This window comes from Natator depressus, chromosome 11, assembly GCF_965152275.1.
Source record: "Natator depressus isolate rNatDep1 chromosome 11, rNatDep2.hap1, whole genome shotgun sequence".
In the NCBI taxonomy this organism is placed as follows: Eukaryota; Metazoa; Chordata; order Testudines; family Cheloniidae; genus Natator; species Natator depressus.
In genome coordinates this window covers 10,357,853-10,369,886 of record NC_134244.1, presented here as the reverse complement: position 1 = coordinate 10,369,886, position 12,034 = coordinate 10,357,853, and the positions used below count along the sequence as shown (strand labels likewise).

The 12,034-nt window shown below is 38.2% G+C and overlaps 1 protein-coding gene across 1 annotated transcript in view; it reads right to left on the bottom strand.

The window, feature by feature from the left end:
* Positions 1 to 12,034, bottom strand: part of SLC49A4 (solute carrier family 49 member 4) — a 66,772-nt gene that overhangs the window by 27,904 nt on the left and 26,834 nt on the right. Inside the window, exons 3-5 of the mRNA XM_074967138.1 lie at positions 8,925 to 9,033; positions 8,207 to 8,274; positions 685 to 812 (exon numbers count right to left, since the gene is read on the bottom strand). Of these exons, the coding sequence (XP_074823239.1) occupies positions 685 to 812; positions 8,207 to 8,274; positions 8,925 to 9,033 (305 nt within the window). The remainder of the gene's footprint in view (positions 1 to 684; positions 813 to 8,206; positions 8,275 to 8,924; positions 9,034 to 12,034) is intronic.

Below are 12,034 nucleotides of genomic sequence, written 5' to 3'. Positions count from 1 at the left end.
TGGTCTGCTTGGTTCTCATCTGTAGGCAGGGACGGGACACTTATAAGATTGGCTCACTGCATTAATTTAGAAAACAAAATTTTTGTACAGTTACCTTTCTGTAGGTGTGAACAGACAAGCACAAAATGTAAAAGCTGCTAGTCCATTTTTTCACATGTGATGAAGAATGGGGGACACGCCACACAATTTGGGTTCCACTGGATTATTTAGTTCAAGGTTTTAGTTAATTTTTACTAATTTATGAAATCTTTTGAATTCTAAATTCCCAAACTTGCCATTTTTCCTCTATATATTCACCACTACCATACACTCATAATATCACCATCACTGTTTTATTCAGAACCACAGCTATTCCCCAAAAAGGTACTAATTAATACTCTGGATTAAAATAATTATGTTCCTTTAGTCAAAGTTTTTAATTCTTTTATCATGCTTTTAAAAGCTGTTCAAAGACATTTTTATTTAATGAGCTTTAAATCCTTTTTTTGTCCATCGTTATAAATTACTGGATGAAAACTCAGATTATTGTATTTAATGTATTTATCATGAGGATTGGGTTCTCAAAACAGATCATAATATAGTTTAATTAAGATAGCAAATATTTGCCTACAGTATCAGTTGTTTATAAAACAGTCCCAAAGAACAATAAAAATCTCTTTTACAGTTAAACATTGTTCTAGGTACCTGTGGTTAAAGGCAGGTGAGTGACACTAGTAAGGCAGGTGAGAGTGAACCAGGTGGATGCCAGTGTCGCGCCAAATAGCAGCAGCAGAAGTATAAGTTTCAGCATGCCCCTGATAAAATCTGCAAACCTGAAATAAAAGCACGAATCTCATAAATTCAAATGTTATTTTTCAAGTTATTTAAGCATGACACTTTACAGTAAAATTAATATATTATCACTATATAATCCAGAAATTAGAAAAGACCCCTGCACATTATTCTGAAACTGCTAGAAGGAGTTTATAATGACAGGTTCCAGAGTAGCAGCCGTGTTAGTCTGTATCTGCAAAAAGAAAATGAGTACTTGTGTACCTTAGACACTAACAAATTTATTTGAGCATAAGCTTTCGTGAGCTACAGTTCACTTCATCGGATGAATGCAGTGGAAAATACAGTGGGGAGATTTTATATACACAGAGAACATGAAACAATGGGTGTTACCATACACACTGTAATGAAAGTGATCAGGTAAGGTGAGCTATTACCAGCAGGAGACAGAAAACAAAACAAAACAAAACCTTTTGTAGTGATAATCAAAGTGGGCCATTTCCAGTAGTTGACAAGAACGTGCGAGGAACAACATTGTTTTTATACACACAAACCATGAAAAAATGGGTGTTTGTTGCGGAGGGTGGGGAGAAAACCTGGATTTGTGCTGGAAATGGCCCACCTTGATTATCATACACATTGTAAGGAGAGTGATCACTTTAAATAAGCTATTACTAGCAGGAGAGTGGGGTGGGGGGAGAGGAAACCTTTTGTAGTGATAAACACCCATTTTTTCATGGTTTGTGTGTATAAAAACATCTTATGTATTTTCCACAGTATGCATCCGATGAAGTGAGCTGTAGCTCACGAAAGCTTATGCTCAAATAAATTGGTTAGTCTCTAAGGTGCCACAAGTACTCCTTTTCTTTCAACTTACCTGATCACTCTAGTTACAGTGTGTACGGTAACACCCATTGTTTCATGTTCTCTGTGAATATAAAATCTCCCCACTGTATTTTCCACTGCATGCATCCGATGAAGTGAGCTGTAGCTCACGAAAGCTTATGCTCAAATAAATTTGTTAGTCTCTAAGGTGCCACAAGTACTCCTTTTCTTTTTATATACAATGGTGATTTTTGTCATGGTTAAACTGAAGCCTGTCTTCATTCCTCAGCAGCTCAAAAAAGTCTGAGTCATCAATTCAGGATCACTGGTATACAGGAAGGATTCTTGTTTGCAGTTCTAATATCTGACCAAACACCATGCTTTAAAACTAGAAAATAACTGTTTAATCTCTGCTTTGAAATCTTTCTTTCCACAGTATCTCATCCACAATTCAAGATTCTTTGCTGTTTTTAAAAGTATCTTCACAGCTCCAATATACAAAATCTCATGAAACACTACACTCACTCCCTACTTCTTCCTTATGCTTGACTCCTATATATTTTTGCCAGAACATAGTTATCATAGGGATCATCTCTGCTGTTATAACACATTTTAAAAATTAACTCTTTGCTGCCATTCTCTGACATCTTCTTGTGGACATCTAGCTGCTAGCTGAAGCTTAACATGGCTAAAACAGAGCTCTTGATCTTCTCCATCAAGCTCTCCCCATTACCTCCTTTCTCAATCACTATGGATACCACCACCATGCCACTTAAGCCCATAACTTGAGTATCATCTTCCACTTGGACCTCCCTCTATGTCCTCATATTCAGGCTATGTCTAAACCTTGCTGATTCTTTCTATCTAAGATCTGTAAGACATGGCCTTTCCCATTCATCCACAACTAAAACTCTGATCCAGGCTTTCATCTGCCTGGTGAAATTACTGCAACATCCTATTCTCTGGCCTTGATAAATGCAATCTCGCCCCCGTTCATATCCATGCAGAATGCTGCTGTAAAGATAACTGTCCTAGCCTGGTGCTTTGACCATATCACCCCTCTCTTTGCATCACTTAACTTGTTCCCTTTTCTCTATTAAATCAAACTACTTGTCTTCACTTACCCATCCAATCATCTTTCATTCGCTATCAAGATGTTGACTCCCGCCTTTGACTGGCCTATGATGACAGTGTCTATCTCCCACTTGTTAAATTTTCAAAAAAGTACTTTTGTACTTTCTCCTATGCTGCCCCTGAGAATTGGGAAGAGCCCCCTGTAAACATCTGCAAAACTAACTCATTATCCTCCTTCACAATCCGAGTGTGCTGTGATGCCTAGAAAAAGCTTGACAACATTTAGCCTGTTGGTATGCAGAGAACACAACCTATCATGCTTGCTAGTACTGTCTCCCTGTTTACTTATACTCCCCTCATTTGTTTCTGTCAACCTGTATCCACCTGTTGTCTCATTTATTACTTTGATGGTAAGTTCTTTGAGGCAAGAACTGTCTTTTTGTTCTGTTTTTACAACACTCAGCACAATGAGGACCTGGTCCATGACTAAAGTTCCTGAACAGGACAGTAATTCAAATAAAAATGAATAATAATAATAATAATTCAGAACAATTCAGCCATTGGGAACACTGTCTCACTTTGGATATTTACAAGGGAAACTTAAAAGATAGTTCACATGGTGTTTTTCAGCAGCTAAACATAAGAGGAAATTTTAATTTTTTCCCCCCAAAGCAGATCTCTCTCGGAACAAAATCACATCCTTACTTACATGGCTGCTTGCCAGTCAGTGGCACTCAGACTTGAGGGTGCATTGATCAATTAGTTTAGGGTGACTTGCTTGCTTATGTGCAAGCGTAAATATGTATTTATTTCATTCAAGCTAGACTGAAGAGCTAGGATCCATTTTTGTGGAAAAACTCAAACCTTTCCGGTTATTCTCAAATCCCCAATACTAATATCACTATGAAGTCATTGTAATAAAGAACAACATGCTCGGTATAACAAGAGGGTAAGTTGGGTCTTGTAAACCCAAATGAATCAATGATGAAGGTCTCAGTAAATAGGGCAAGCAGAAACCCTTGCACCTGGACACAAAACTAAGTAAGAACTATTGATTGCTGGGGTAGTCAATTTTTTTTGCACCTTTTGCATTTATTTAAAAAAAACAACAATCCAGCTGAGCACTGAACCCACAACACAATTAGTACTGCAACTGCTCTTTTCAAAAGGGATTTTAACACTGGTGCAAACTTAGAAAAAACATTGGAGAGAGAGAAAGAGATGTTATTTAATTTGCTAGTAATTTTTTGTAGTTCCCTTGCTATTATTTAAGTTATGTCTGAAGAACTTCTCCCCTCATGGATCAGTTTTTCTCCTCCTGTTGGATTGGGGTAGTGTGGTCCAGGAAGTTTGGAATTATGAAGACATCCTAACTTGTCTACTAATTGCCTTATTTTCCGCTGCTAAAAAAGAGATAGGTGGGTATTTTAAAGTCCAATCCTACATGGCCCACCTGATATAAAAGGTAACACTATATACATTTGAAAGTTGGGAATGCCACCATTAAGTAATGTTTAACAGTTTATCTAGCATGGGAGTTTAATGAAATATTGGATCTTAAGACCACATCTTTCCTCTTATTCTGTCCTTCCCTCTATTTCAATTCCACACTGAACTTAGAAGTCAATAACTGGTAGAGCTAGAATCAATGCCGTATATCACCTTAAAGCTTGTAATCCCAGCTTTCAAATGGCATAGAGTATTAACTTCTAACTGCAGTAGTTTAGCTGTTGATGCTGGATTTGAAGTGGGGAAGAAGAAAGTAATCAGATTGACCCAACTTTAAAATCACAGGAGTCAGTTTATTTATTCATTTTTTTCTGTATTTTTGTCATTAAACATTAACTAATTATGTGAAACTTCTCAGAAGGGTCACAAAACATGAACTTCATATTTGTCCCATGGAGCAAAGTCCGAGGGGTTATTTTGCTGTCAACATCAGAAGTCCATTTCTAAAGCTGAGCGGGGCTACATATGCTGCATAATAAAAAAAGTGGATGAAATATCAGACTGGGGATGGGAGGATGGGGAAAGATAATGGAGTCAGATATTTTCTCCACTTTACTGTACTGAGCAGTTGCAGCTGTGTTTTAATATAGAAAGATAAGCTGCTGTTGAAATTAGCAGTAACAAGCATCTAAGATTTTGCTGGAAGTTAAAGTTGACATTTGCCCCTTATTTGGCTCTAAGTTTCACAAAACTGTTGAATTAAACAAAAATGGAGAAAACATAACAAATAGGTCATACTCAGTCCTTTAAGGGCCTGTATTTCACCTCTGGTGAACTCAGTATGACTAGTAAAAATGCTTGCAAGACCTGTAAACTTTTCAGAGCACTAGTTTCACTCCAACGATCAGAAAGAAAATTTTTGTTCCCCAGTCCCAGCAGCTCTGTCACTTGCAACCATGCAGCAACACACCAACACCACCCTGCACCCACAACTTCATATTCTATCATAATCTATTATCCCAAAACAGCACTTACAGTGGATGTGTGCATGTACTAAAGAAGAGGTAGTCCAGGATAGTAGGTGAGTATCCGCCTGTAATGGGGTCAAGACATATCACTGTGCCCTGTGCTTGTGGCATTATCTTTCATGACCAAGCAAATCCACCTGTGCTGGATCCTGCAGTTAAGGCCTAAATGTATGGTGCTGAGAAAAGTCTGCTGCTAGGGAAATTATCACCAAGTCACAACATTTCAGCATTTTGACATCACTGCAGGATAAAAGCAGAAGGAAATGCTGGGCTGTGAAGGACAAAAATCCAGAAATATCTGTGATCATTAGCAAACGTGACAAGAAAAATTCTGGGGGAAAAAGCAGATAGATTTATGTTTCAGCGTGATAATAAAACATGAATGTCACTCTTTAAAGTTGATATGCTTCAAACCAGTCTCATTCTACCTCTGCCAGCAAAGGGTACAACATCTGCCAATTACCCAAAATATCCCAGACTTTTCCATCATTAAAATGCATCACACAAATTAACCAAACATGTCTAGTTCAGGATTGTGGGGGAGTAGAGAGAAGTGGGATTTATTTATATACCTTGTGGAGAAAAACTCCTCATACCACCAAAAGCAAAATAAAGCGATTTGGGTCCTGATTTTCAATATCGGCCTTCCTTTTGAAGGGGCACAATTTAATACCCACAGTGAATTGCAGGCACAAATGCTACCATTGCAGGCAGCAAGCGGTTAAGATATCTACATGGTTGCATCTGTGTCATCAAAAACTGAAGCCAAGTTTGAAAAATCAGGCCCTTTATGTGCAGTTAAAGAATTAAATCATCTTCACGAAAGGGTAAAATTTTATCTAGACTTTATGGTTTGAGGAGAATAAAGTAAAGCAACACTATCATTCTTAAATTGTAACATTTTTGGTTTTACAAATTAGCAGCTGGTAGAACAAAAAAACCCCCCAAAACCAAAAACCACCTTACCACAGGCTGTTAAGAGAGAGAGAGCTCCTTGCCTGATAAGTCACAGTCCTGACATTGAAATACATCAGCTTGTCATACTTGACAAGAATCATTACCTACTTTTCCTAATTATAACTTTCAGCAGATTACAGTCAGTCATCACTGGTTCAATCCTACACAGATACCTGCTGAACAGGCCTAAGAGGAGGGAATCATCTATCAGAAATGACAAATCACCCTTGCCCACTTTTTGTGTGTGTGCAAACGCTACTGTTTGAACTATATATTGCCTGAATTGCAGAGACATATTTGGAAACAGACTATTAGCATTCTTTTAATTTACTCAAAAGCAAAGTTTTGAACTCTGCAAAATACTGACCTTGCTATAAAGTTTGCAGCCAATTTTGCAGCAGTTACAGAGGCATTAAGCATGTTGTGAAACTAAAACTAGGCTATATATTAAATAAATTAATTTACCATAAAGGCTGAGATTTGCATTATGGGTCTGAATCAGCAAGTTCTTGCTAGAGAAGCTTAAGGCTAGAAAGGGTGCCCCTCTAGTGTTCAAGGGCCTCAACTGCAGTAGCAAAGGCTAGCCCATATGAGAGAATTCTGCATGAGTATTCACACTAGTTTTTCCATCATACTGCTTTTGCTGCATGGACATATGTTAATAGGTCATTATTTACCAAACACTACTTTTACAGTGCCAGGAGGGCTTTAAACTTTTCCCTATGGAGAAAAACAAGTCATAGACAAATCTAGCAATAGCTAACAATTGGTCCTCTGCAGGGATACAATTGGATTATGACCCTTGATTAGTAGGATTTAGCTCTTTGGCTAGTTAGCATTTGGAGTGCTGTGGTGGGGGAGCTCAAATGTCTTTTTCCTTTTTCCATGGCTGTGGGGGAGCTTTCCCTCTTCCTCCTTTCTAGCTGTTAAGTGGAATAAGAGGTAGCAAGAGGAGAAACCCAATACAAACAGCCACACTGGGTCAGACCAAAGGTCCATCTAGCCCAGTATCCTGTCTTCTGACAGTGGCCAACAGCAGGTGCCCCAGAGGGAATGAACAGAACAGGTAATCATCAAGTGATCCATCCTGTCGCACATTCCCAGTTTCTGGCAAACAGAGGCTAGGGACACCATCCCCAATCATCCTGGCTAATAACTATTGGTGGACCTATCCTCCATGAACTTATCTAGTTTGAACATATAGTTTGTTATTTATTAGTTATACACATTGTTGTTGTACAGTACAAGTAGACAATAATCTCTGCTCCAAAAGAGCTTATTACAGTTTTTGGTCCCAATCCTGCAATGACCTCTGTGCAGACAGACTCCTGCACCCATGCAGCATTCATTGCAGAATCAGAGCCTCGGTAGTGGATGGAAAGAAGACAGAATTGTACTGGGAAATCCAGAGATGAGTGTAATGTAGTGGTTTTCTATTTTTTATTAACTTAAGTTATCAAAGGCCTCAAGGAAGGTGGTGGGTTTTGTTTTTTTTTTTAAACAAAGCTTGGATGGAAAGAGTCTGGTAGCTTGATTTGGGAAGGGCATTCCTTTTCTCACTTTTTCACTCATAAATCCACATCTTCTCAGATGGTTGGTGGGGAGTGTCACTCCACACCCATGGTGGTTAGGAGGAGAGATGCTAGGAGCATTCTGTGTCCACGTATGTGGGAAGTGTGTTGTATTCTCAGCATCAAACACTCAGTGGATCAGATTGCTAGACAGGCATCGGCAGGAAATAGACACTGATGTTCTTTGATGCTTTTCAGAGGTGCTAAATTGGTTCTTCACAAGATCAGGCAGCCTCCTTCTCACAAGGCTACCCTGAAAAGGAGCGGATGGGAAGCCGTCTCAGACATAACAATATGACTTCTTAAACTTGATGAGTGAGCAAATGGCTTTTCAACCCATGTAGTCCAATAACATGAAATATACAAATTACTGTACAAAAAGAAACAATACATCATCTTGGAGAGTCACATTTGCCATTTCAAATATTTCACTAATGATCAGAAATAAATTCAATTTATAGTCTTAAAAACCTAAGTGATCATTACAGGTGAAGAAAAATGAAGAACTGAAGGAGAGATCATTATTCCTACCTTGCCATTGCTATGCCAACAACACAGCCTCCAATTATGGACCAAAATCCAATCCAGCCCGCATCTACCTGATGGGAAACAGCATGGGGAAATGAAAGTGTTAAGGCTGAGAAAACAAGATGCTACTTTAAAAAAGGAGATGGGGGGAAGGGAGGATTACTGAAAAATCCTAGCAAAAAAAGTGACTGACTTTTCTAAGAAACTCAAAGGGAATATAATTTAGTTAAAAGGATATGGTCAAACAGCATATGCCCCAAATGTGACCTCTCTTTATATTGGAATCTGCTGGGGAATGTCATCTGGATTTCTATAATACCCTATTAGAAGCTTAAAAATAAAAATCTCTCTCTACTGATTTTTTCCTTTCAATTTGGCAAACATTGATTTTCTTTTCCTTCTCTATTTGTGAAGGTACAGCAGCCAACACTACTCCCTTTTATTTGTTTGCCTCTTTATTAACATCAGTAGGTGCGTAGAGCTCTGAAAATATGAACTGCCACTGTAGACTCAGCAGGGGGAGCCACAATAACTTTTGGTATGTCAATGATAAAAGTTTGTTTTGTTTTATGTTTCAGTAGTAAAGTGGTGCGTATATATTGATAGTTCCAGAAAACAGTGAGAAAAACTAAGGTAGGGAATATGTACATCAGCTCAAACACCATTACAAATCTAACAAAATACCTATGAAATAGAGCAGCTGCTGCATGTAAATACTTACTTGGCTGACGTGAACTGGTGTTAATATCAAGTCCAGAACGCCAGACCAGCCCGCGAAAACACCCAACGGTATAGCATAGGCTAATGCAAGCATCAAAAACCGGAAATTGCTGTGAAGACAACATATATGCAGTTAGCTGCTGTTTGTATTAGAAATGGCCCCGATTAACTTCAAGAGTAAATTGTACCCTAAAATCTATATTCCACCCATTAAGCAGAAAAGTAGAAACCTAAAGAGTGAGTCAGAAAAAACAAGTATAGTATTTGGCTATTTCACTGAAATTCCAAGTGCTGAGATGTTACTGCCTGGCACCATGTTATTAAAGAAAAAGCATTTACTATGTACGTATCAATGGCACCTTCTTGATTTCTGGAACCTGCTAGGCTCTCAGACCTTCCTTGTCTTCACAAGAAATTCAGTTTGTTATGCTATTTGATTACATTGACAGTCTATGCAGTGTTAACATATTAAAAACCAATAAGCATAAATTCAGTCCGACAAAAGCATATTTCATGTATAAATTCAGATTCAGATTCTTCAAGCTACTCTTGCTGTTTGTTTTCGTTGAGAAAAGGAAATTTACTGCATTCTCTCCTGGCCCTACCAGCTTGTCACTTGCACTACACATCACAAATTTATTTTCGTAAAACTTATTTTCTACTTAAACAAAAACATAAAAATATTATAATCCAACTCTTTGGAATACTCATGCAGAACATAAACAACAATTTACAATTATATTGGAATGTTTATGCAAGGATCTCAAAGCACTCCGGCAAACAAACCTCTCTGTAAACTAAGTAAGTATTTTTCCATGTTTTCATAATAAGAGCCCAAGCTAAACTCATAAAATATGTAAAAGAAAACTGTGCACATAAATCATTTTGAGGCAGAAACTGGTTGTATGTATAATTAGCCATTTTTGCACATGTAAATACATATTTTAAACAAATTGCCTTATTTTGCTTGTGCACATGTATTGTGTTGGCACAATTTAGGTGCTTTTATTAGAAAATATGCCTTCAGTGACCTTTCCCCCAAGGTGACAGTGAGTTCACAGCAGAACGAGGAACAGAACCCAAGAATCCTGGCTTAGCAGTAGAACACCTTTCCTCCTATGAATGTATTTGGAATATAGTCCTGTTATTTGAAATCCCCACTTGTTTAAATGTTGCTGTTCCCATTTTCTGTAGAAGCATCATAGAAAAGTACAGTGAAAAACTCAATATTGTAAGTAATAAACTTTTCAGAACTTATTCATATGTTCCTCATATTCAATAAGGACAAACACAAAGTACTCCACTTAGGAAGGAACAATCAGTTGCACACATACAAAATGGGAAATGACTGCCTAGGAAGGAGTACTGCGGAAAGGGATCTGGGGGTCATAGTGGACCACAATTTAAATATGAGTCAACAGTGTAACACTGTTGCAAAAGAAGCAAACATCATTCTGGGATGTATTAGCAGGAGTGTTGTAAGCAAGACATGAGAAGTAATTCTTCCACTCTGCTCTGCGCTGATTAGGCATCAGCCAGAGATTGTGTCCAGTTCTGGGTGCCACATTTAAGGAAAGATGTGAACAAATTGGAGAAAGTCCAGAGAAGAGCAACAAAAATGATTAAAGGTCTAGAAAACATGACCTATGAGGGAAGACTGAAAAAATTGGGTTTGTTTAGTATGGAGAAAAGAAGACTGAGAGGGGACATGATAACAGTTTTCAAGTACATAAAAGGTTGTTAGAAGGAAAAAGGAGAACTGTTCTCCTTAACCTCTGACGACAGGACAAGAAGCAATGGGCTTAAATTGCAGCAAGGGCGGTTTAGCTTGAAAAACTTCCTCTCAGGGTGGTTAAGCACTGGAATAAATTACCTAGGGAGGTTGTGGAATCTCCATCATTGGAGATTTTTAAGAGCAGGTTACTCAAACACCTATCATGGATGGTTTAGATAATACTTAGTCCTGCCATGAGTGCAAGGGACTGGACTAGATGGCCTCTCAGGGGTTCTTCCAGTCCTACGATTCTAACCCAGTGTTTGTGACCAATTCACATTGGGTGTGTGGGGGAGACAAATGGAGTTATAGTTAACAAGATCCTCTAAACCAGCCAGTGGAAGAGAGTAACTGTAAGAAGCACTCATGGTAGTCTTGAAAGAGACTGGGTATCTGTCTGGATACAAGTCAATGCCATTTACTCAACTTTCAAGGAAGATAACAGAAAGAAGAATGCTGAAACTTCAGACAAGAATGAGAACCAACAATGTCCAAACTTAGAACCCAGAATCACTGCCTCAGGGAGACAAAATGACTGTCAACATTATGGGTGAAACAGGGCTCCAGTTCAAATACCCTATACTCTGAATAAGTCTACACATATTATTCAATTTATAGTACTTAATACCTTTTTCTTTCTTTGGGGATGAGGGAGAGGGGAACAGTAGCAAGAGTGGAAAACAACAGCAATTTAAACCATAAAAAGTGGTGGAGAGAGAGAGAGAGAGACACACACACACAAGTCTAAGAATCTGTTCTAAAGAAATCAGGATTTTTTTCAGTTAAATAGATTCACCTTCACTATTCATTGAAGGTGAAACAATAAAAGGTTTGTCACCATCTGCACCCTAAAAAGTTAAACCGGAGCTGACAAGACGAGTCCTAAAACAATCACCTAAAGCAACAGCATTACTGTTACTGACAGCACACACAAAACCTCTGCTGAGGCAGCTTGCTCTCCATATAAAGTATTCCGGTTTTGGAATAAAGAGGAAGATAGAAAATGGTGTCTTTACATTCAGCAACCCTAGTATTTCTAACTAAGGTTTGGATGGTGTTTATTTTATTGCTTACTTTTAGGGCTCTGTCCAAGGTAGTTACCCAAAGGATGTTCACGTACACCAAAAAAAAGGCCTCCCTCAAAGCAGGTTCCATAGGACTGAAATTGATCAGCACCAGTTCCCTAGAAATGAAGGGGTAATTTGGTAGTTCACACAATTATTGAAGCTGAGGAAAAGATCTTAGAATATTCGCTGAAGTGTTCAGAATTTCAGAGGTCATGTTTGTTTTATTCCATGAGAAGATCTGAAGAACATAGCCAATGTTTACCTGGAGCC